The sequence below is a fragment of the Tupaia chinensis genome, unplaced genomic scaffold (assembly GCF_000334495.1).
Source record: "Tupaia chinensis unplaced genomic scaffold, TupChi_1.0 Scaffold000624_1, whole genome shotgun sequence".
NCBI classification, from domain to species: Eukaryota; Metazoa; Chordata; class Mammalia; order Scandentia; family Tupaiidae; genus Tupaia; species Tupaia belangeri.
In genome coordinates, this window is record NW_006160144.1 from 333,659 (window position 1) to 354,576 (window position 20,918).

At 35.7% G+C, this 20,918-nt stretch overlaps 2 protein-coding genes across 2 annotated transcripts in view; both read right to left on the bottom strand.

The window, feature by feature from the left end:
* Window positions 1-17,569, bottom strand: part of LOC114009794 (EF-hand calcium-binding domain-containing protein 13-like) — a 66,596-nt gene extending 49,027 nt beyond the window's left edge. Inside the window, exons 1-10 of the mRNA XM_027775987.1 lie at window positions 17,558-17,569; window positions 17,158-17,302; window positions 15,504-15,557; window positions 9,112-9,216; window positions 8,173-8,226; window positions 7,420-7,524; window positions 6,784-6,837; window positions 5,753-5,857; window positions 3,098-3,151; window positions 2,097-2,201 (exon numbers count right to left, since the gene is read on the bottom strand). Coding sequence (XP_027631788.1) covers window positions 2,097-2,201; window positions 3,098-3,151; window positions 5,753-5,857; window positions 6,784-6,837; window positions 7,420-7,524; window positions 8,173-8,226; window positions 9,112-9,216; window positions 15,504-15,557; window positions 17,158-17,302; window positions 17,558-17,569 — 793 coding nt within the window. The remainder of the gene's footprint in view (window positions 1-2,096; window positions 2,202-3,097; window positions 3,152-5,752; window positions 5,858-6,783; window positions 6,838-7,419; window positions 7,525-8,172; window positions 8,227-9,111; window positions 9,217-15,503; window positions 15,558-17,157; window positions 17,303-17,557) is intronic.
* Window positions 17,570-20,493: 2,924 nt separating this feature from the next.
* The window catches only part of LOC102485237 (uncharacterized), a 134,260-nt gene continuing 133,835 nt past the window's right edge, over window positions 20,494-20,918 (bottom strand). Inside the window, exon 49 of the mRNA XM_027775988.1 lies at window positions 20,494-20,624. Within this exon, the coding sequence (XP_027631789.1) occupies window positions 20,494-20,624 (131 nt within the window). The remainder of the gene's footprint in view (window positions 20,625-20,918) is intronic.

A 20,918-nucleotide genomic window follows, 5' to 3' on the forward strand; every position in this document is an offset into this window, starting at 1 on the left:
TCAGTCATGTGGGAGTCCAGAACTTTAACAATTAATCCCACCTGCTGCCTCTCGAAGAAATAATTCTTAAAATAAAAAAAGAGCTAAATCTATAAAGCTCCTAGAAAAAAATGGATGTAAATTTTCATGACCTTAAATAAGGCTTTTTTTTTTTAATTTTTAGATTTGACTCCAAAAGGACAAAAACACACAAACAAATGTATTTACAGGGCATCTTCAAAATTAAAAACTTTTGTGAATCAAAGGACACTACCAAGAAAGTGAGAAAGGCAATCCACAGAATGGTAGGAAACTTTGGCAAATCATTGTCTGATAAGGCACTTGTATCTAGAATATATAAAAAATTCCTACAATTCAATAGTAAAAAGACAACTACATTTAGAAATGGACAAAAAATATGACATTTCCCCCAAAGAAGATATACAAATTGTCAATACGCACATTAAAAGATTTCCTCAACACCATTAGCCATTGAGGAAATGCAAATAAAAACCAGAATGAGATATTATTTCACAGTCACTAAGATATAATAGAATAATAACAAGTGTGAAAAGGAATGTGAAAAATTTGGAAGACTTATTCTCTGTTGAAAAACATTCTGGCTTCCTCAGATAAACCTGGAATTACTACCCAATCCGGTGAGTCTACTCCTAGGTATATACTCAAGAGAAATGAAAACATATCCATACAAAAACCTATGTATGAATGTTTATTGGAACACTATTCATAATGGCCAAAATATGAGGTAAAAACTCCAAATACCCATAGAATGCTCAATGTATAAATTAAATGTATTATCCAATGTTCAGCAATAAATATTATATGATTCCATTTATCAATATATAACTGTTCAGAACAGGCAAAATAAATGGAGACAGAATATAGGTAAGTGATTATCCAGGGCTAAATGGGATAGGGGAACTGAGAGTTGGGTTGCTAATGGCTGTGGAGTTTCTTCTGAAAGTAGTAAAAATGTTTGTGATTTTAAAATTTGTGCTGATGGGTACACAACTCTGACTATTCTAACATTCACTTAATTGTTGCATGCTTTCATCGGTTTAATTGTATGATATGTGAATTAAACCTCAATAAAGCTGTTAAAATTGTTTTATTTTTTATGGGGGGGAGGGGTTTTTGCTATAGGGAGCATGCGCTCGCCAGAAAGACAGAGAGAGATATAGACAGAAAGCGAGAAATCACCCCCTAGCAGGGATAGCCATGCCTCAATCCCTTCTCCTCCATTTTCCTCTTGGGATCTTGGGCATACACACACGCACACGTGCCCGGCATGAGTTTAAGCCACTGGTTTCGGGACTCAAACTTCGGTCGACTACATGGGAGTCCAGTGACACAGCCATTATGCTAACTGCTGGTACCTAAAGCTGTTAAAAATGTTTTACCCAAACTTTTCATCTTTATATGACAATAAAATTAAGAAAGAGAAGTATTTCTCAGTAAGATAAACTTGTCCTCTCCTATACTAGGTCCAGTGGACCTAGTATACCAAAATACAAATATTTATTAGAAAAAAATTCTGACTTCTATCTGATTTCTTCCATTGCTTTTATATGTTTTTCTTTTCCTATCTTATAATAGAAACCATTTCGGGACCAGCAGTTAGCGTAATGGCAGCATAATGGCTATGTCGCTGGACTCCCACGTGGTCAACCGCGGTTCGTGTCCCAGACCCGGTGGCTTAAAACCCATGCTGGGCGCGTGTGCGTGCGTGCCCAAGATCCCAAGAGGAGAATGGAGGAGAAGGGATTGCAGCGTGGCCAACCCCGCTGGGGGATGATTTCTCGCTTTCTGTTTCTCTGCCTCTCTCTGTCTGTCTGGTGAGCGCACATGCCCTATAGCAAAAACCTCTCAAAAAAAGAAAAAAAGAAAAAAAAAAAGAAACCATTTAGTGGCCCGTGAGGTAAAAACAGACATTTATTATCCCTGATTGTAACTTACGCCTGAAGGATTGCTTGGCTTCTAAAATGAACTCTAAGTGATGCTGATCATTTTTATACATAGCTTAAATTTCAGAAGAAATTAACAATTTTCATACAGATTCACAAAAATACAATTTTCCTGGAAGTTTCATGACTCACCATCAATTGGCAATGTTTTCAGCAGCTTTTCTAGTTCCTTCTCTGTGAGCTTAATACCAAGGTTTTCCAGAACATTTTTTACATCACTAGACTCAATCTTTGCACCTATGAAAATAAGAGATTAGGTATAGATCACCATTTTAGATAGCAGTGCTTATTTCTAACAAAAAGTAACTTATGAAGATTAACACCACATTAATTTTCACGTTGAAGACTAAAAATAAAATATTTTCTACTAAAAAATTGATGGATATGTTAGGTCAAATTTATTTATGTAGTATAAGTTTTTCTTGCAATTGGCAAAAGATAACTTCCAGAATAAAATCAGATCAATAATTTAAAATATAAATTCTTATATAAACCTTTCTTCAAAAGTTAATTTATTTTTAAGAGAGATTTTTGCTATAAGGTACATGTGCTCACCAGAGAGACAGAGAGAAACAGAGATATAAAGCTAAAAATCAACCCCCAGAGGGGAGGGCCATGCCGCAATCCCTTCGCCTCCATTCTCCTCTCGGGATTTGGGGCCATGCACACAACATGAACCTGGCGTGAGTTTAAGTTGCTAGGTCCAGGACTTGAACCACAGTTGTCTATGTGGGAGTCCAGTGACATAACCATTACACCATCTGCTGGTCCCCCAAATTATTTTAATTTCTAAAATAAGAATTATATGATGAAAACCATGAAGATATTGCCTGGATAATTTCAAAGCTACACTGTTATTTCCTGTGCTTCTCTGTTATGTTTATTAAACATTAGTGAAGTGAATTATATTATTGGTAAAAATAACAAAGTTTATAGAAGTAATACTACTATTTCATCCCAAAAACTTAGATAATTTTGTCAGTACATTGAGTATTAGAGGTAAATATTTTATTAATAAATATGAAAAAAATCCAGATTTGCAAGTCAGTAACACAGTACTGTGAAAAATGATAGAAAAACAAAATTTAATGTGCATAAGAAGAATCCTAATTTGACAGTAACTCTTCTCTTACCTGTAAAATCTTTGACTTTTTCCATCAGTGTTTCTAGAGGCATTTTCTTATCAACTATAGGAGAAGACAGAAATTATACTGAGGTATAATACAGACTCAAAGTAACTTGCTGGAAAAGCATAGGAATAACCATGGTGGTTGCACTAGTATTTTTCCGGCACCATCCTAATTGCTTTAGACAGTTCAGAAGCATTTATTGAACACATTTTCTAGATTACTATTTTACCCAAGCTTTAACAAGCAAGGAAAAAAAAGAAAATTCTAAATATGAAAATCTTACAGGAGACATACAAATGGTATATAAGAAGATGCTTAATATCACTAATCATTAGGGAAATGCAAAGAAAAGCCACACTGAGATACATGATACCTGTTAGAACAGCCATTATAAAAAAATTAAAGATAACAAGTACTGGTGAAATGTAGAGAAAAAGGAAACTTTACACAATGTTGTCAGAAATGTAAATTTGTACAGCCATTGTGGAAAACAGTATGAAGTTCCTGAAAAAGCTAAAAATACAATTATCATATGATCCAACAATCCTCCTACTGGATATATCCAGAGAATAAAACCAGTAATGTTGAAGAGATATCTGCACTCCCATGTTCACTACAATGTTACTCAAAATAGTAAAGATATGGAATTAATCTATATGTGCATCAAAAGATTAATGGACAAAGAAAATGTGTTATGTAACACACAATGTACTACTAGTCAGCCTTAAAAAAGGAAGGAAATACTGTCATTTGCAACCACATGGATCATCTTTGAGGGCATTATGTAATGTGAAATAAGCCAGGGATAAAAATTGAAATATTACATGATCTCACTCATATGTGGAGTGTAAAAAATTGAGCTCATATAAGTAAAAGTAGAACTATTGTTATTAGGGAAAAGGGGAGGGTTTGGAAGATGTTGGCCAAAGGATATACAATTTCAATTAGATAGGAGGAATGGGTTCAAGAGATCCATTTATTGTACAACATAGCTACTATAGTTAATAACTATTATATTCTTTAAAATTTGCTGAAAGTAGAATTTTTAAGTGTTCTCACCACAAACAATAAGTATGTGAGGTCAAACCTATGTTAATTAGCTAGTTCAGCCATTCTACAATGTATACACAATTCAAAACAATATGTTGTACACTCTATATATATATATATATATATATGTATATATATATATATATATATACACATACTTATTTTTTTCCTCAGAGAAGTGAAAAGATTTGATTACATAGAAGTAGAGAGTGGAATAACAGGTATCAGAAGCTGGGAAGGGGAAGAGCAAGACAGGGAGAACTTGGTCAGCAGATAGAAAATTTTAAGTAGGCAAGTGGAATGCATTCTGGAGTATTCTAGCACAGTAGAATATCTATAGTTGGTGATGACTCAATAAATATTTCAAAATAGAAAAGAGAATTTCTAATGTTCACAACAAAAAAGTAATGATAAATGTTTGAGAAGCTAGATACATTTATTGCTGTTTGCATAATCATATATTCAGGTAGTGAAAAACCACATTGTACCCCAAAAGTATCTACAATTATTATATGTTGATTAAAATGACAAAAATACACAAATTAAAAATAATTTTACAATATTTTAAGAAAAAATTTAAAATGAAATTAAATAAAAATGAAAAGAATTGCAATGATACAATTTCTGGCCTATAATATCTCAAATGTATCTGCTAGTTAGAAGCAGCAGTTCAGCAGTGGATTTATATCAAGAGTCCACATTCTCGTATTCAATATTTGGAAGACTCTATCACTAATGATGGCACTTGTCAAGAGCATAAAAGTCACATGTAGCAAAAAAGCAATGTTTTAATTTTGACTTTGTTAATTAGCTGCTCATATGCTTAAATGAAATTTGTTCTGTTTTGGTCACTGACATTATGTAGCACCATAACACTGCTGTTAATGGGCCTTTCTATCTGCCTATGAAAAGAACATTTCTTCCCTTATTTTTACTCAAAGGTTTTCTTAACTGAACTCTCCTCAGGCTAAATATTGTGTTAGGATTTGAAGGTTTTTCTCCTCCAAAACTCATGTTAAAATTTTTCATTTTTAGGTTTTTGCCATAGAGTGTGTGTGCTCACACTCACTGGAGAGACACAGAGAGCAAGAAAGAGAAAGAGAGGGGGAAAGTAAGAAATAACCCCACAGGGTAGATGCCCCTGCTGCAATTCCTTATCTTCTATCATCCTCTTCAGATTTTGGGCATGCACCCACATATACTTGGCATAATTTTCAAGCTGCCAGGTCCAGGACTTGAACCATAGGTGACCATATGGGAGTCCAGTGCCTTAAACCACTCTGCCACTTGCTGGTTCCAATTCATGTTAAATTTAATTGCCATTGGAACAGTAGTAGCAGGTAGGACCATTAGAGGTTAATTAAGCCATGAGGGCTCTGTCCTTATAAAAGGCAAATTCTCCCCTTTGCATCTTTGTCCTTCTACCTTTTGCCAGTGATAACATAGCAAGAGGCCCTCTTTAAATGCCTGCATCCTGATCTCAGACTTCCCAAGTTCAAGAATTGTGAAAAACTATGTTAGTCTTCTGTATAAATTACTAAGTCAGTGGTTTTATACTAAAGTGGCACAAAATGAACAAAGATATATGGTATCTGGTAACATGCTCACCACCAACATGTATGTTTTGAGTCAGATCTTTTAGTTCCTTCTCTGCAAGTTTGATTCCTAGATTGTCCAGAATGGTGTCCAGATTGTTGACATTGACTTTTCCACCTTAAGAAAAGGAATAGTACATAAAAAACAATAAAACTCCAAAAAAAGTCATTAAACTTTCTTGATACACACACTTCACTTTGAATTTCTTGGACAGAATATCATTACTTACTAAGTTTGTGTACTATTTCAGAGAGGTTATCTACTCACTGAAGCCTCTTCAAGGATCTCCTCAAAGTCTACTAACCTTAGCTTAACAAGGCTAGCTAAAGTAAAAAAAAAAAAATCTATCAATTAACAATCAACATTTTTAGCACAGAGGCCAAATATTTTTAACTACTCAGAGGTCAATTTTGAAATTATAATTAAGGTTACTTCTCTTGAGACATGGCTTGGGATTAGCCTACACAACACAAAATTTCAAATGGCATGGAATTCAGGTTCTGGAAGCAAACACTTAACTTCTGAACAACATATGAATTGATTTTTTAAAAAATTTTTATTTAATTTTTTTCCAGTTTGAGCAGACAGTGAGAGAGAGAGAGAGAGAGAGAGAGAGAGAGAGAGAGAGAGAGAAAGCAAGCTACCAGATCTAGGACTTGAACCACAGTTGGTCATGTGGGAATCTATTGCCTTTAACCACCACGCCACCTACTGGCCCCAATGGATTGACTTTTAATAACCAAATTCCGAATTCCCAGTTCAATTTTTATCTGCTGCTGATTAAATTCCTGGAATCACTGCCAATTATTTTTGTAATTTTTTGCCATTCAAATTGAAATTCATTATTTCCTTTCTTTAAAAGTTGGAAAAATCACAATAGAGTACAGGAATTTTTTTCCAAGACAGAACAGAGAAGATTTATCTGCTAAAGATTGGGCTTTAAAAAAATATAAATTTGAGATAACATGTACAAATATAGTATCTTGGAAACAGTATAAAATGAATCTTATATTCATTTGTATCATTATTATATTCTCACTCACCTTTGAGAGATGTTACATCTTCCAGTAATCTGTTCTTAAAGACCTTGTTATCATCTATAAAAAGGGGCAAAATTCAGGTCATTAAAAAAATGATGTCACTATTGTTAAAATTACTTTAGTAAAGCTGAGATTTTCATGATTTTCCCTAGAAATTTCTCCCATTAAAATAATATATGAGCGAATATGACAGAAATTTATGAAATGGTAAGGCTATAGCATATAATGTACTGTACAACATTCACAACTCTACTCTTTCTCTGCGTGTGTGTGCGTGTGTGTGTGTGTGTGTGTAAGTCTACCTCTTGTGTTACCTTCTAATTTAACATTACTCTTGTCCCTTTTTTTTTTTTTTTTTACCTCCAACAATCACCTATGGGTGTCTAAATGGTAACGGTAACCTTTGAAATTTCTTCCATTGTTGGCATAACTTAAAATAATGGGGATGCTTATTCCCAAATTAAAAGTTAAAACTGCATACATAGAAATTGCTCTCAGGTATAAATGAACATTTCAGTTATATAGAGAAGGGTTTTAATTTTTTCAATCTTAAGAAATGGAGAGAGTTTCAAAAATTTTCAGATAAAACATAAAAGACTAAGAACCATTTAGGATCACATCTGTATTTGAAATGCTTACCATTAAAAGGCAGGTTATTCACCAGTTCCAAGCATTCTTCATCTGTCATTTCTATTCCCATGTTTCTCAAAATAGTTTTCACATCTCTGGCATCAATTTCCCCTCCTTAAAAAAGATAGACATCATTGCACATATGAATTTAAAAGTTTATTTAATGATTCCAAATAGGGAAAAATAACCTATAGCTATTGAGTTGATAGAAAAGTCGTGAAATATTTTTCTATGCAAAAATGTATAATGACTTTTCCAACAACCAAATTTATAGCATGATAAGGTCCTGAATCAAGAGCAGAGGTTAGTGAGACCTCTACAAGAACAGTGACTATGATATTCACAGAAAAGGATTTGATCTTTACATGCTAATAAATGAAGGCACACCCATAATGACAGTTGCAAGGTAACTGCATTCTGTGAAATCCACATAAATCTCTCTGTTCAATTGGAATATTTTTAATGACTTACTTAAATAATTGTATCAGCAAATGTAACACCTGTTACTCTCATCTTTATGTTATCTGGGATCTTTGTCAAAGCTTTACTCCACCTATTACTTCACTAATATAGAGTTGGCTGTTCTTAAAAGAAAAAAAACATCATATATACACTTTAAAAATACCAGGAAACAAGTGAAATGCTGCTTGTTGGTTTTAAACATTTCAAAAATTAAGAGGTAATTTTTTTTTAAAGTGGCAACTAAGGGTTTATGGTAAATACAATTACTGTTAGTGCCAAAGCAGTCATAGTTTCTCTTACCTGTAATAGCTTTTACTCTATCCATAACGTCTTTCAGATCAACCTTTCCATTAGCTGCAAGAAAAGTCTCAATGAAGATAATATTATAAGCTAAGTAAATAAATATATGACACATTTTTTGTGGGAAAATTTAATACAAATTTTTATATCTTAATTTTATCTTCCTCATTAGAGTCCTGCATTTCAAGGAATTAAGATTATTTCCATTAAAAGGGAGGTCCTTTATATCTTAGAACCTGGGTTAGCAAAAGTGTATTCTCCATAGTGATTTTGCAAGCCACTGTAAACCATAATTGAAGATACCACTGGGGTTGGAGAGGTATTCTGATAACCACACAGCTGAGCACTAAACTAGTCTGGTTTGTTCTAAGATTGCTTCCTGCAGTATGAACTATGCTGATGTATTAGTAAGGGCCAATAGAAAGGGATGGAAGCATTGATCAGAGATATAGAGGGATACAAAAGACTTCATAAGGAGAGGCTGAGGAAAGAGAAAAATCTAGGGACATCATACTATGTATGTGAAACTACAAGTAGTTCAACATGGCTTGAGGAAGAAAAAAAGAGAAGGTATGATCCCAGGGACTTGGATGGAGTTTTAAGGTCCTGTACACTATGATAAGAATCTTGGAATTCATTTTATGGTGAAGACTTCAATTGACAGGGGAATGGACAGAAGAATGGGCCTGTTGGCTCCTTTGTAGTTTTTCACATTCCCATATTTTCTTACTAGTCTAGATCTATGAGAGTCTTAACAGCATCCTCAGCAGTTCTTGGAATACTGGGAACCGAATTGTAATGAAGACTCAAGATTTAGTTGTACTGTAATATGATCTCTTCTCCAAATTTGCTAATGTGTATCTGTCACCAATGAAGTCTATTTTTAAAAATGTATCAGATATAAGGGAAAGATAAGATATCCCGAGGATGTAAACCTACCATCAACTTGCAGATTTTTTGACAGTTTTGCAAGTTCCTCTTCTGTGAGCTCAATTCCCAATTTTGCAAGAATATGGTCCAGGTTATTTACATGAATCTTCCCCCCTTAAAAAAGATACAATGTAGGAACATGAAAAAAAAAAGTGTAATATATCAAAATTCTGCATGAGTAGTATTATTATTAGTATCTTTAAAGACTGTGGTGGTTTGTACTCCATCTAAAAGTCAAAACTACATTTTCAAGAATAGCCTTTCCTGTATAATTTTGAGGCAGAGTTCAACATGGAGAAACTTGAATGAAATTTGGAAGGCAGAGTGAAGCAGCAGCCACTGCACTCCAACTGATGCAGGTTGCCAGCTGCCATCACAGTTTGCTCATGCCATTGCCTCTCTACTAGTTCAGCTTTGTTAGTTTGGGGCAGCTAGGCTCGTAGCTCTTCTAATCTCATTCCAGTTTCTTCCTTTGGCTTCTCTGAGTCCTGGGTCGACCATGTGTGCATCTCCATGGCAAAGGATGACAGTTTCTTCTGTGGGTCACCCCGTCATTGGAGTTGGAAGTGGGGAGAAATACATGAAGTTCTCAGTTTGTTTTGGGGGATTCCAGTTTCTCCACACTCTTGTCCACTTCATGTCTGGTTTTCTTTCCCAATGCCTGGCTGTGCTGATTGCCAGTGACTTCTGGCTTATCACTATACACAGAGGCAACAATTCTCACAGACTTCTCCAGGTCCCACAATTCCTAGGTTAAAATCTGGGTAAGGGACTCAAAAGGCTTCCAAGATCAGTCTTAAAGAAACCCTTATTTCCTGTAGGTATAGTATGAAATTTCCAAAAACTAAATGCAAAGTTTAATTCTGAATTTTAATTCAAATTGAATTTCTAAGCTGTTAGGTTCTCTGGTACCCTGAAATTTGGGATGGCTACATATGGGCAGCAGATTCTGATGAAACTGGGGACATGAACCTCTAAATTCTGCCAAGCTTCTTGTGTTAGCAGAAATAACCTCTCTTCCCCCATTACTGTTGCCTCAAAAACATGTAATGGCCTCCCTGAAGGAGGTCTTTCAGGGGACCACTGCTCTTCAAGATCCACCCTAGTAACCTTCTATTATTTCTAGACCCAAAATCAGACTTGTTTACAGCAGGGCCCCAGGTAATAAGGTACAAAGTGTGACTTGTAAGAAACTACAGGATACTCCAAAAGAGTTGTAAGATTGTTGTCAATTTACTGACATAATGAATCCTGAGTGATGGATTGGGTAGAAAAAAATACAATGTTGTACTGTGCTGAATTTGATGATGTAGGTATTATAAACAGATATTATGATTAGTTGTGTTAGTTCAAGTGGCTAGAAATGGCTATGCCAATTTGCTTTTGACTGAAATTTGGATCCCAAAGTAGCCCATACTAAATAAAGTTGAAATTCCCAAACTTTCTTGGTATACTATGTAGCAATGCTGTTCAATAGAAATATAACTGCTTTTGTGCAAGAGTAGCAGAGTAGAGAAGTCGCTACAAAGACTGTATGGCTCACAAAGCCACATTTACAACCCTGCTCTAGACCTTTCCAAGGACCATAGTTAGAAGGTGGGTTAATAGGTCTTACATGATAAATCTATTCCAGAATTCTGATCTCTCTATGCTTTCACATGTCTTCCCCTATCATTGTGCTAGCTAATGCAATTAGCCAGTATCCATATATGGTTCCTGAGCACCTGAAATGTGCTCCATTGTTTTGAGTCACATATATAGTTTTAAAATTTTTAGTAGTCATATTAAAAAATAAATATAGGTGAAATAAATTTTCATGGTATATTTTAATTCTATATATCTAATTATCATTTAAACATAATCCATATAAAATTAATTAACTATTTTACATATTTTCGTGCTAGGTCTTTGAAATCTAGTGTGTAATTTACACTTGAAGCACGTCTCTATTTGAATTAGTCACATTTAAAATAGTTAATGCTGCTACTGAATTAAGTTCTTTGGATTTACTGTTGATAATGGAATCTTGAATTGGCAGGGATCAAGTGGTGGCACTTAATTGCCAGAGACAAGATGAACGTGGCTACCATAAAGTTAAAGCAGTAATCAGAATGGTTTCACTCAGAGAGATATCTGGCAGTGACTAAATGATCATGGTATCCTTAGAGCTGAAACAGATGAATAGCTTAAAAAAATCCTCTTGGTCTGGTGAACAGAAATATGAACTGAATAACAAAGAAATAGAGCCATAGCCCCTCAATTTATTGCCCGACTTTGAGCCAGTTCACAAGGGCTAGAGTCCCTTTGTGGAAGGGAAGCAGGGTCTCCCTGAAGATGAGATCTGTAGTCATTAACTAGGATAATGTGCATTAGAGCAGGAGGTACAAATTAGACTTGGGGAAGTACCGTAAACTGACCCTAACTGGACTAATTCTTGGAGACCCAAAACGCAACCATATTTCACCATTCAGAATGTGGTCTCATAGAAGTAAGGTGATCATTACAATGAAAGTTTAGCTTATTCATTACACAGATCTGGAAGATTACTGAACCAATCCTGTGATTATTTCTCCCACTCCAAATGCAAAGTTGGAATAGACATACTGAACAACTGGTAGAATTCCTTCATGGGTTCCCTTACCTGTGGAGTAAGTGCAATTATGGTACGAAAAATACAGGAAAATTGTCACTTAATAAAATTGTAAGTCAAAATGACACCACATTTTTTGGAGGGGCAGGAGAAACTAGAACCATCATTAAGAATTTAAAAGATGCCAGAGTAGAGACTTCTATCATATACCCGTTCAATTTGTCTATTTGGCCTGCACAGAAGACAGATCTTGGAGAATGACAGTTGATTATTGCAAACTTAATTAGGTGGTCACTCCAATTGCAGCTTCTATTTCAGATGTAATTTTGATACTGATGAAAATCAACATTTCCTTGACACCTGATACATAGCTATTAACATAGTGAATGCTTCTGTCCTCCACACTTATCAGCACAAACCAAAGAAGCTTTATTTCAGTGGGAGGGCTAGTCATCTACCCTCACTGTACTATGTCAGAAGATCTATCAGCGTAGCAGTCCTAGGTCTTAATAGAGTCATGTGGCTTTTAATTGCCTTTTCATTCTACATGACATTATGCCTGATTCTTAGTGGGTCATCAGAATGACGTATATTTTCCTATGTTCTTCCATGCAAAAACATGCTGTGACCTTTCTGACAACCCTATACACCGATGATGAAATTCTGATTGAACTCGATGAGCAGGAAGTGGTCATTTTTCTACACAAGTTGTGAAGATACAAGCATGTTAGAAGGTAGAAAATAAAGCCCACAAAAATTCAAGGGCCTGCCACTTTGGTGAAGTTTCCAAAGTCCTGTGGTCCAGAACAATTTAAGATAATTATTTTAAGTTGACAGAGATGCTATCTAGAGGTTTTGGGAAAATCCTGTATGTGAATCCCTATAAAGATTTTTAGGGTTTTGAATAGATATGCCATCCTCTGCAAATAACTATTTTATTTTTGAGAAAAAGTTCTGTCTTATAATTTAATACTAAGGAAACTGAATATTTGGCTATTGGTCATTCAATTACCATGCAAATTGAGCTTCTCATGATCAAGTGGGTATTATCTGACCCACCACGCCATAAAATTGGGCATGAATAGAACCATCTACAATCAGATGGAAGTGGTATTAAGCAGATCCTAAAATCACAAGTAAAAGGCATGAACAAGGAGTCTGTTGCTTTTGCCCACTCCTCTTCCTAAATTGCCTCCTTTCCCTCAACCTGCACAAGATTTCATGGATTTCTTACAGCAGGTTGACTGAGGAAGAAAAAATGTGGATCTGAGATACTTTGCACTCCACAAATTAACAAGTAAAAAAAAGAAATGACTTTACAAGTTGGGGTGATTGATCCTGACCATCAAGAGAAAGTTGCGTGTCTATTACATAATAGAGATAAACAGATAAATCTGTTATCTAGAGAATCTTTTAATATTCTCTTGTCCTGTGAGTGAAGCTAATCAAAAATTAAATAACCCAATACAATACAAACAGGACTTTAATGACCCTTATAGTTCATGGATAAAATTTATAAAATATCCTTCAGGATCATCCATCAGACAAGGAGCTAGGAGCAGCCGAAGTGCCGGGTGAGGACAAAGGTAATATGAAATTGGCAGTGGTACAAGAAAGGTCCAAGTACTAGGCACAACCCATAAGCAGCTGCCAAAGGACTGTACAAGTACTGTAATACTTAGGACAATTTGCATTTTATTTGATATAAATATATTTGTGAGTATTTTAACCAATTCTTTTATTTTTTTTCTTTCATCGCTCATCCCTTTACCATATACATAAGTCCATAGACTTATGTCACTTAAATTACTGGATGTCAAGGAGGAATGTGACTCAGTTAGGAAAGGAATGAATATAAACTAGAGAGAGATAAAAGGCTATCTTGGATTTTGTAACACCTTCTGAGGAAGAAGCTAGCATAGTTTTTATTGTAAGAGAGATGTTATTGTTTTTATCTGATTGATAAGAAGGGTTCAAAAGGTACATATAAGTGCCAAGTTGCCAAAGGATAGATGATGGTGGATTTTTACTGTCTCAGATTAGCTAATTGGATTACATTTATATAAATTCTTTCCCTGTAGAGTTCTGGCTGGCTACAGAAAAATTTGTACCAGCTTTGGAAGGCACAAGTAAAGCAGCTGTTATACTCTGAAGGGTAATACAGGGCTCCAGGTGCCATCACAGTTCATAACATTGCACTTAGTCTGATGACTCATCTTGTTATCATGGCATGGAAGGAACGCCTACAGATCCTTCGGCTTTTGCCACATTTCCTCTTTAGATTCTCTGAGTCTTGGGCTAGGTGTATGTACATCTTCAGAGGGAAAGGTGCCGGTTTCACTTGTAGTTCATTCATATTCTTTTGTGTGGAGGAAGCAAGATAGAACCAAGTCCAATTTGTCCTCATGGGTTCTAGTTTGTCCTTGTCCAATTCTTTCATGTCCAACTTTTCTTTCTGACTGCTGCTGCACCGACTATAGTAATTTCAGGACTTCAGGACTATCACCGGAAGCAGAGATAGCAGCTTTCAAAGAGTTCTTCACCAGCTCTCACAACAGCATAAATCTAATTTTTTTTTTTTTGAGAGGTTTTCACTATAGGGCGCATGCGCTTGCCAGATAGACAGAGAGAGACATAGAGCTAGAAAGCGAGAAATCACCCCCCAGAGGGGATGGTCACGCCGCAATCCCTTCTCCTCCATTCTCCTCTTGGGATCTTGGGCATGCACGCACATGCGCCTGGCGTGAATTTTAAGCCACCGGGTCCGGGATGTGAACCGCGGTCGACTATGTGGGAGTCCAGCAACATAGCCATTATGCTAACTGCTGGTTCCCGTAATTCTTATAATAGGTCCCTTATTCCATTTTCCTCACAATAATTCTGCTTCTGTGAACTCTAACACAATGACTATAATTTGATTAAAATAAGACAAATATTATATATAAATTAAAAATTATAATAAAATTATTATTAGAAAATAAAGGAAGACAAAAAAGAAGGCATATTTTATATCTTTGTATAATTACCATTTTCCCCAAAGCTGAAACCACAAACAGTTTGTCTAAGTATATAAAGTCAACAAAATAGTTAAAATTGAATCTTTTCTTTTTTTTTTCTGGAGAGGTTTTTGCTATAGGGTGTGTGCACTCACCAGACAGACAGAGAGAGACAGAGAGATAGAAAGCGAGAAATCACCCCCCAGGGGGGGGATGGCCACACCGAAATCCCTTCTCCTCCATTCTCCTCTTGGGATCTTGGGCATGCACGCACACGCACCCGGCATGAATTTTAAGCCACCGGGTCCGGGACTCGAACCATGGTTGACTACATGGGAGTCCAGCGACATAGCCATTATGCTAACTGCTGGTCCCAAAATTCAATCTTTTCTTAATGAAGTGATGGGAAGTGGGGAGAGTACAAAGTTACAAAAATAACAAAAAAAGCAGGAGTATATGGAACTTTCCACAAGATAAAATATATACTGTTATCAGTTAAAATGTAGATAGACTGAAAGTAAAAAATAAGAAATTATATTGAAGTAAAGAGCTAGCATTAGAATTGAATAGTATAAAGTTGGAGAATGCTGGACAATATACTCTCTTTTTTCACTTAATTTTATTCATTGTCATTATTTTATTTTATTTTATTTTTTTGAAGCTGACCAGAGAGAGAAAGAAAATGAGAAAGCAAGCAAAGCAAGCTGGCAGGTCTAAGACTCGAACCATGGTCAGTAATGAAGGAGTCCAGCTGCCTTAACCACCTTGCCACCTGCTGGCCCCAAATATACTTTTTAATTGGGTTATTTACTTACCCTTAAGAGACTTCACACCCTTCAACAATCTATTGTGATATACTTTTCCAGCATCTATAAGAAAAAGCATAATTCATTTAATCATGAAACCAACATGAGATCACAAAAATGGCATCAATTAAGTAATTTCAGAAACATTTTAAAAAGTTTATTTATTCCATGAGCAAAAGAGAGGAGAGAGAGAGAGAGAACCCCCAACAGGGTCTTCACCCCAATCCACCCCATCCTTCAGCTAACCCTGGATCATGGGCAAGCATGTACCTGGAGTATTCAGGGAGATTGCAAGACTTGAACTACCTCACATAGTGCTGTGCTTTACTGCTGCGCCACTGTCTGGCTGGCCCCAGGGAAAACTCAGTAAGAAGAGCTATGTCTAATTTTTATTTTGATTCACTTAATACAGTGAAGGTAGCGAATAGAATTGTTCACACTGTGACAAACTTTTCTACTGTAGTATCTGAGGGAGTCTATGTAAGTATAGCTTCTATTTATTTAGATTTTTGCTATAGGGCACGTATGCTTGTCAGAGAGACAGAGGAAGACAAAGTGAGAAATCGCTCCCTGAGGGAATGGTCACACTGCAATCCTTTCTCCTCCATTCTCCTCTCGAGATTCTGGGCACACACGTGCGCCTGGCCTAAGTTTCAAGCTGCTACGTCAGGAACTCGAACTGCTGTTAACCATGTGGGAGTCCAGCACCTTAACTATTATGTTACCTGTTGGCCCCAGTTTACTTTATTTTTATTTTTGCTTCCTAACTTTATTTATTTATTTATTTTTTTACCATTCATGTTTCTTTCTCTCTTTTTTTTTTCTTGCTGTGATATAAGCAAATTATTGGCCCCATGAATAACATGCTAGTGTCATTTTGTTTGAAGAGTTCCCTAATTTGAGATATTAATTATATACATTTTAAATGACAATTACAAGGTTGCTATATAACTTAGATCTCAATTTCTATTTGTTTTTATTTACCAGAGAGTATGTGTGCTTGCCAGAGAGAAACAGAGATTGAGTGAGAGGGAGAGGGAGAAAGCACCCCTCAATGGAATGTGGTCATGCTACAATCCCTTCTCTTCCATTTCTCCATCCCATTGGGATCTTGGGCAAGCATGCATATGAGCTTGTCCATAGAGACTTCCAGCATGTTTTTTAAACCACAGGGGCCAGGATTTGAACAATTTAGTGGGATCTGGATTCCTAAATCACTAAGCCACAAGACTGGCCCTAGATTTTTTTTTTTTTTTTTAAAGAGAGAGATTTTTGCTATAAGGCACATGCATTTGCTAGACAGACAGACAGAGATGGCAAGCAAGAAATCATCCCCCAGGGGGGATGACCATGCTGCAATCCCTTCTCTTTCATTCTCCCCTTGGGATCTTGGGCATGCACACACATGTGCCTGACATGTTTTAAGCCACTAGGTCTGGGACTCGAATCATGGTCAATTAAGATTAAGTGAGAGTCTAGCAACATAACCATTACATCATCTGCTCGTCCCATACCTAGATTTTTTTTTAAACTTTTTTTTTCTTCTTTCTGCATTTTAGAGAAAAATTAAACAGAAACAGAGTTGATTTTTACATAGACCTACACAATTTTTTTAAAAAATGAGATTTGGTGAAAGTTTCCGTGAATCTCTTTAATGACTCACCATCAGTTGGTAACGTTTTCAACAGCTTCTCTTGTTCTTTATCTGTGAGCTCAATCCCCAGGTTCCTCAGGACATTTTTCAGATCTCTGGAATCAACTTTCTCTCCTGTCAAAAGGGGGGATGGTAGACATATGAATGTTAGGTACTATCATATCATCTCAAGTCATAAAATATACTTTATGCAAGTTCATGACACCCCAGTTTTCAACCTGAAGAATCAACTGTAGAGTCACTGGGTATGTTTTATGTACAGGCTTAATATAAAGAGAGCTCTTCCTAAGGTTGGTAAAGACAACTTTTAGAATGAAATTTGATTAGTGAATTAAGATAGTAAAGATTCTTAAATTATCCTTCAAACATACTTACTTGGTGATAATTATTTGATGATTTCAATGAATACTATCTTGATCATTTCTAAGCTGAACCATGCCATTTTATGTGTTTTTAGATTATGCTGCTGAACCACTGTCTGGCTGGCCCCAGGGAAAACTCAGTAAGAAGAGCTATGTCTAATTTTTATTTTGATTCACTTAATACAGTGAAGGTAGCGAATAGAATTGTTCACACTGTGACAAACTTTTCTACTGTAGTATCTGAGGGAGTCTATGTAAGTATAGCTTCTATTTATTTAGATTTTTGCTATAGGGCACGTATGCTTGTCAGAGAGACAGAGGAAGACAAAGTGAGAAATCGCTCCCTGAGGGAATGGTCACACTGCAATCCTTTCTCCTCCATTCTCCTCTCGAGATTCTGGGCACACACGTGCGCCTGGCCTAAGTTTCAAGCTGCTACGTCAGGAACTCGAACTGCTGTTAACCATGTGGGAGTCCAGCACCTTAACTATTATGTTACCTGTTGGCCCCAGTTTACTTTATTTTTATTTTTGCTTCCTAACTTTATTTATTTATTTATTTTTTTACCATTCATGTTTCTTTCTCTCTTTTTTTTTTCTTGCTGTGATATAAGCAAATTATTGGCCCCATGAATAACATGCTAGTGTCATTTTGTTTGAAGAGTTCCCTAATTTGAGATATTAATTATATACATTTTAAATGACAATTACAAGGTTGCTATATAACTTAGATCTCAATTTCTATTTGTTTTTATTTACCAGAGAGTATGTGTGCTTGCCAGAGAGAAACAGAGATTGAGTGAGAGGGAGAGGGAGAAAGCACCCCTCAATGGAATGTGGTCATGCTACAATCCCTTCTCTTCCATTTCTCCATCCCATTGGGATCTTGGGCAAGCATGCATATGAGCTTGTCCATAGAGACTTCCAGCATGTTTTTTAAACCACAGGGGCCAGGATTTGAACAATTTAGTGGGATCTGGATTCCTAAATCACTAAGCCACAAGACTGGCCCTAGATTTTTTTTTTTTTTTTTAAAGAGAGAGATTTTTGCTATAAGGCACATGCATTTGCTAGACAGACAGACAGAGATGGCAAGCAAGAAATCATCCCCCAGGGGGGATGACCATGCTGCAATCCCTTCTCTTTCATTCTCCCCTTGGGATCTTGGGCATGCACACACATGTGCCTGACATGTTTTAAGCCACTAGGTCTGGGACTCGAATCATGGTCAATTAAGTGAGAGTCTAGCAACATAACCATTACATCATCTGCTCGTCCCATACCTAGATTTTTTTTTAAACTTTTTTTTTCTTCTTTCTGCATTTTAGAGAAAAATTAAACAGAAACAGAGTTGATTTTTACATAGACCTACACAATTTTTTTAAAAAATGAGATTTGGTGAAAGTTTCCGTGAATCTCTTTAATGACTCACCATCAGTTGGTAACGTTTTCAACAGCTTCTCTTGTTCTTTATCTGTGAGCTCAATCCCCAGGTTCCTCAGGACATTTTTCAGATCTCTGGAATCAACTTTCTCTCCTGTCAAAAGGGGGGATGGTAGACATATGAATGTTAGGTACTATCATATCATCTCAAGTCATAAAATATACTTTATGCAAGTTCATGACACCCCAGTTTTCAACCTGAAGAATCAACTGTAGAGTCACTGGGTATGTTTTATGTACAGGCTTAATATAAAGAGAGCTCTTCCTAAGGTTGGTAAAGACAACTTTTAGAATGAAATTTGATTAGTGAATTAAGATAGTAAAGATTCTTAAATTATCCTTCAAACATACTTACTTGGTGATAATTATTTGATGATTTCAATGAATACTATCTTGATCATTTCTAAGCTGAACCATGCCATTTTATGTGTTTTTAGATTATGCTTATTTAAACCTTTGCGAAGTGAAGCATATTGGCATAACGGACAGAGATTTTAAGATTTCAAATTACAGTCTTGCTTCCTATTGAAAAGTCTTTATAAGTTTATGTAAGTCTTAGCAGCCTTAGATGTATTTCATGATAAAACATTAGGATTTAGTCAGATACTAAAATACTACAGAAAAACTAAATTTAATATATAAAATTGAAATAACAGATTTACAGCAATTTCTTACTCACCTGTAAAAGGTTTTACTTTATTCATCAGTGTTTCTAGAGAAATCTTCCTACCAACTGTGGAAAAAGATCAGAGTCACACTGAAATAAAAAAGACTCACAAAACATGTAGCAGGTACTATCCTAAATGTCATCTATATTAAGAAATATTTACTGAATAATATTTCTATGCTATTCTTCTATTCAATTTTATTGCCTTCCTTCATGTTAAAAAGAAAAGCTTAGTGTAAAAAAACTATTTCAATAATGTAAATTTTACTTTACTTTTATAACACCTCCCTACTATATGTTAGTGATGGAAGGAATTTGGAAGTACCATTATCTTGAGAACTTGGACATTTTCTATTCAAAATATTAAAGACTGACTGTCCACTACTGACCACAATATGGGTAGCAAATATAAAAGATACATAGAAAGTGTAATTTTTTGTTGTTGTTGCTTTTTTTTTTTTTTAATGTTTTTGCCATAGGGTGTGTGTACTTGCTGGAGAGAGAAACAGACAGTGAAAGGGAAAGTAAGCCATCAACCCCCAAGGGAGATGGCCATACCACAATCCCTTCTCCTCCTTTTTCCTGCTGGAATTTTGTGTACACACACATAAGTGCTCAATGTGATTTTTCAAGCCACCAGGTCTGGGACTCAAACTGTGGTTGGCCATGTGGGAGTCTAGCGCTTTAATCACCACGCTACCTGTTGGCTCTGAGTGCAATGTTTACTGTTAATATTTTTAGCTGGCTGCTTACATGCTTTGCCTATACTATTGCTTCTTGATTATGTTAGGTTAGGTCATCGTTCCTAAAATCCCTTTCTTACTCCAGGACTTTTATTGCCAGTTGTTCATACACCTAAACTCTCCCAGCATAACTACAGTTTCTGAGAAACTTGCTTACCACCACCAGGGAGATTTTGAGTCAGATCCTTAAGTTCCTTATCCTTGAGCTTGATTCCCATAGTATCCAGTACAGTGTTCAAGTTGTTGATGTTGACCTTCACACCTAAGGAAGGATAATCCACGAAGAAAATTACAAAACTCCAAAAGATAGGTTTTTAAATATTTTGTAGACATTACCCTTTTGTGAATTTCGTGAATTTTATATCAGAGCTCAGAAATTTTGAGCATGTCATTTATTCTGTAAAGAATATTCAGACTTCCCCTCATTGTCTACCAGGATTAATAATGCTCTAAAATGCAAAGAAAATATCATTTTTATTTTATTATTTTAAAAGTTAGTATTATTTTTAATTGACAAATCATAATTATATATATTTGTGAGTTCCAATGTTTACAC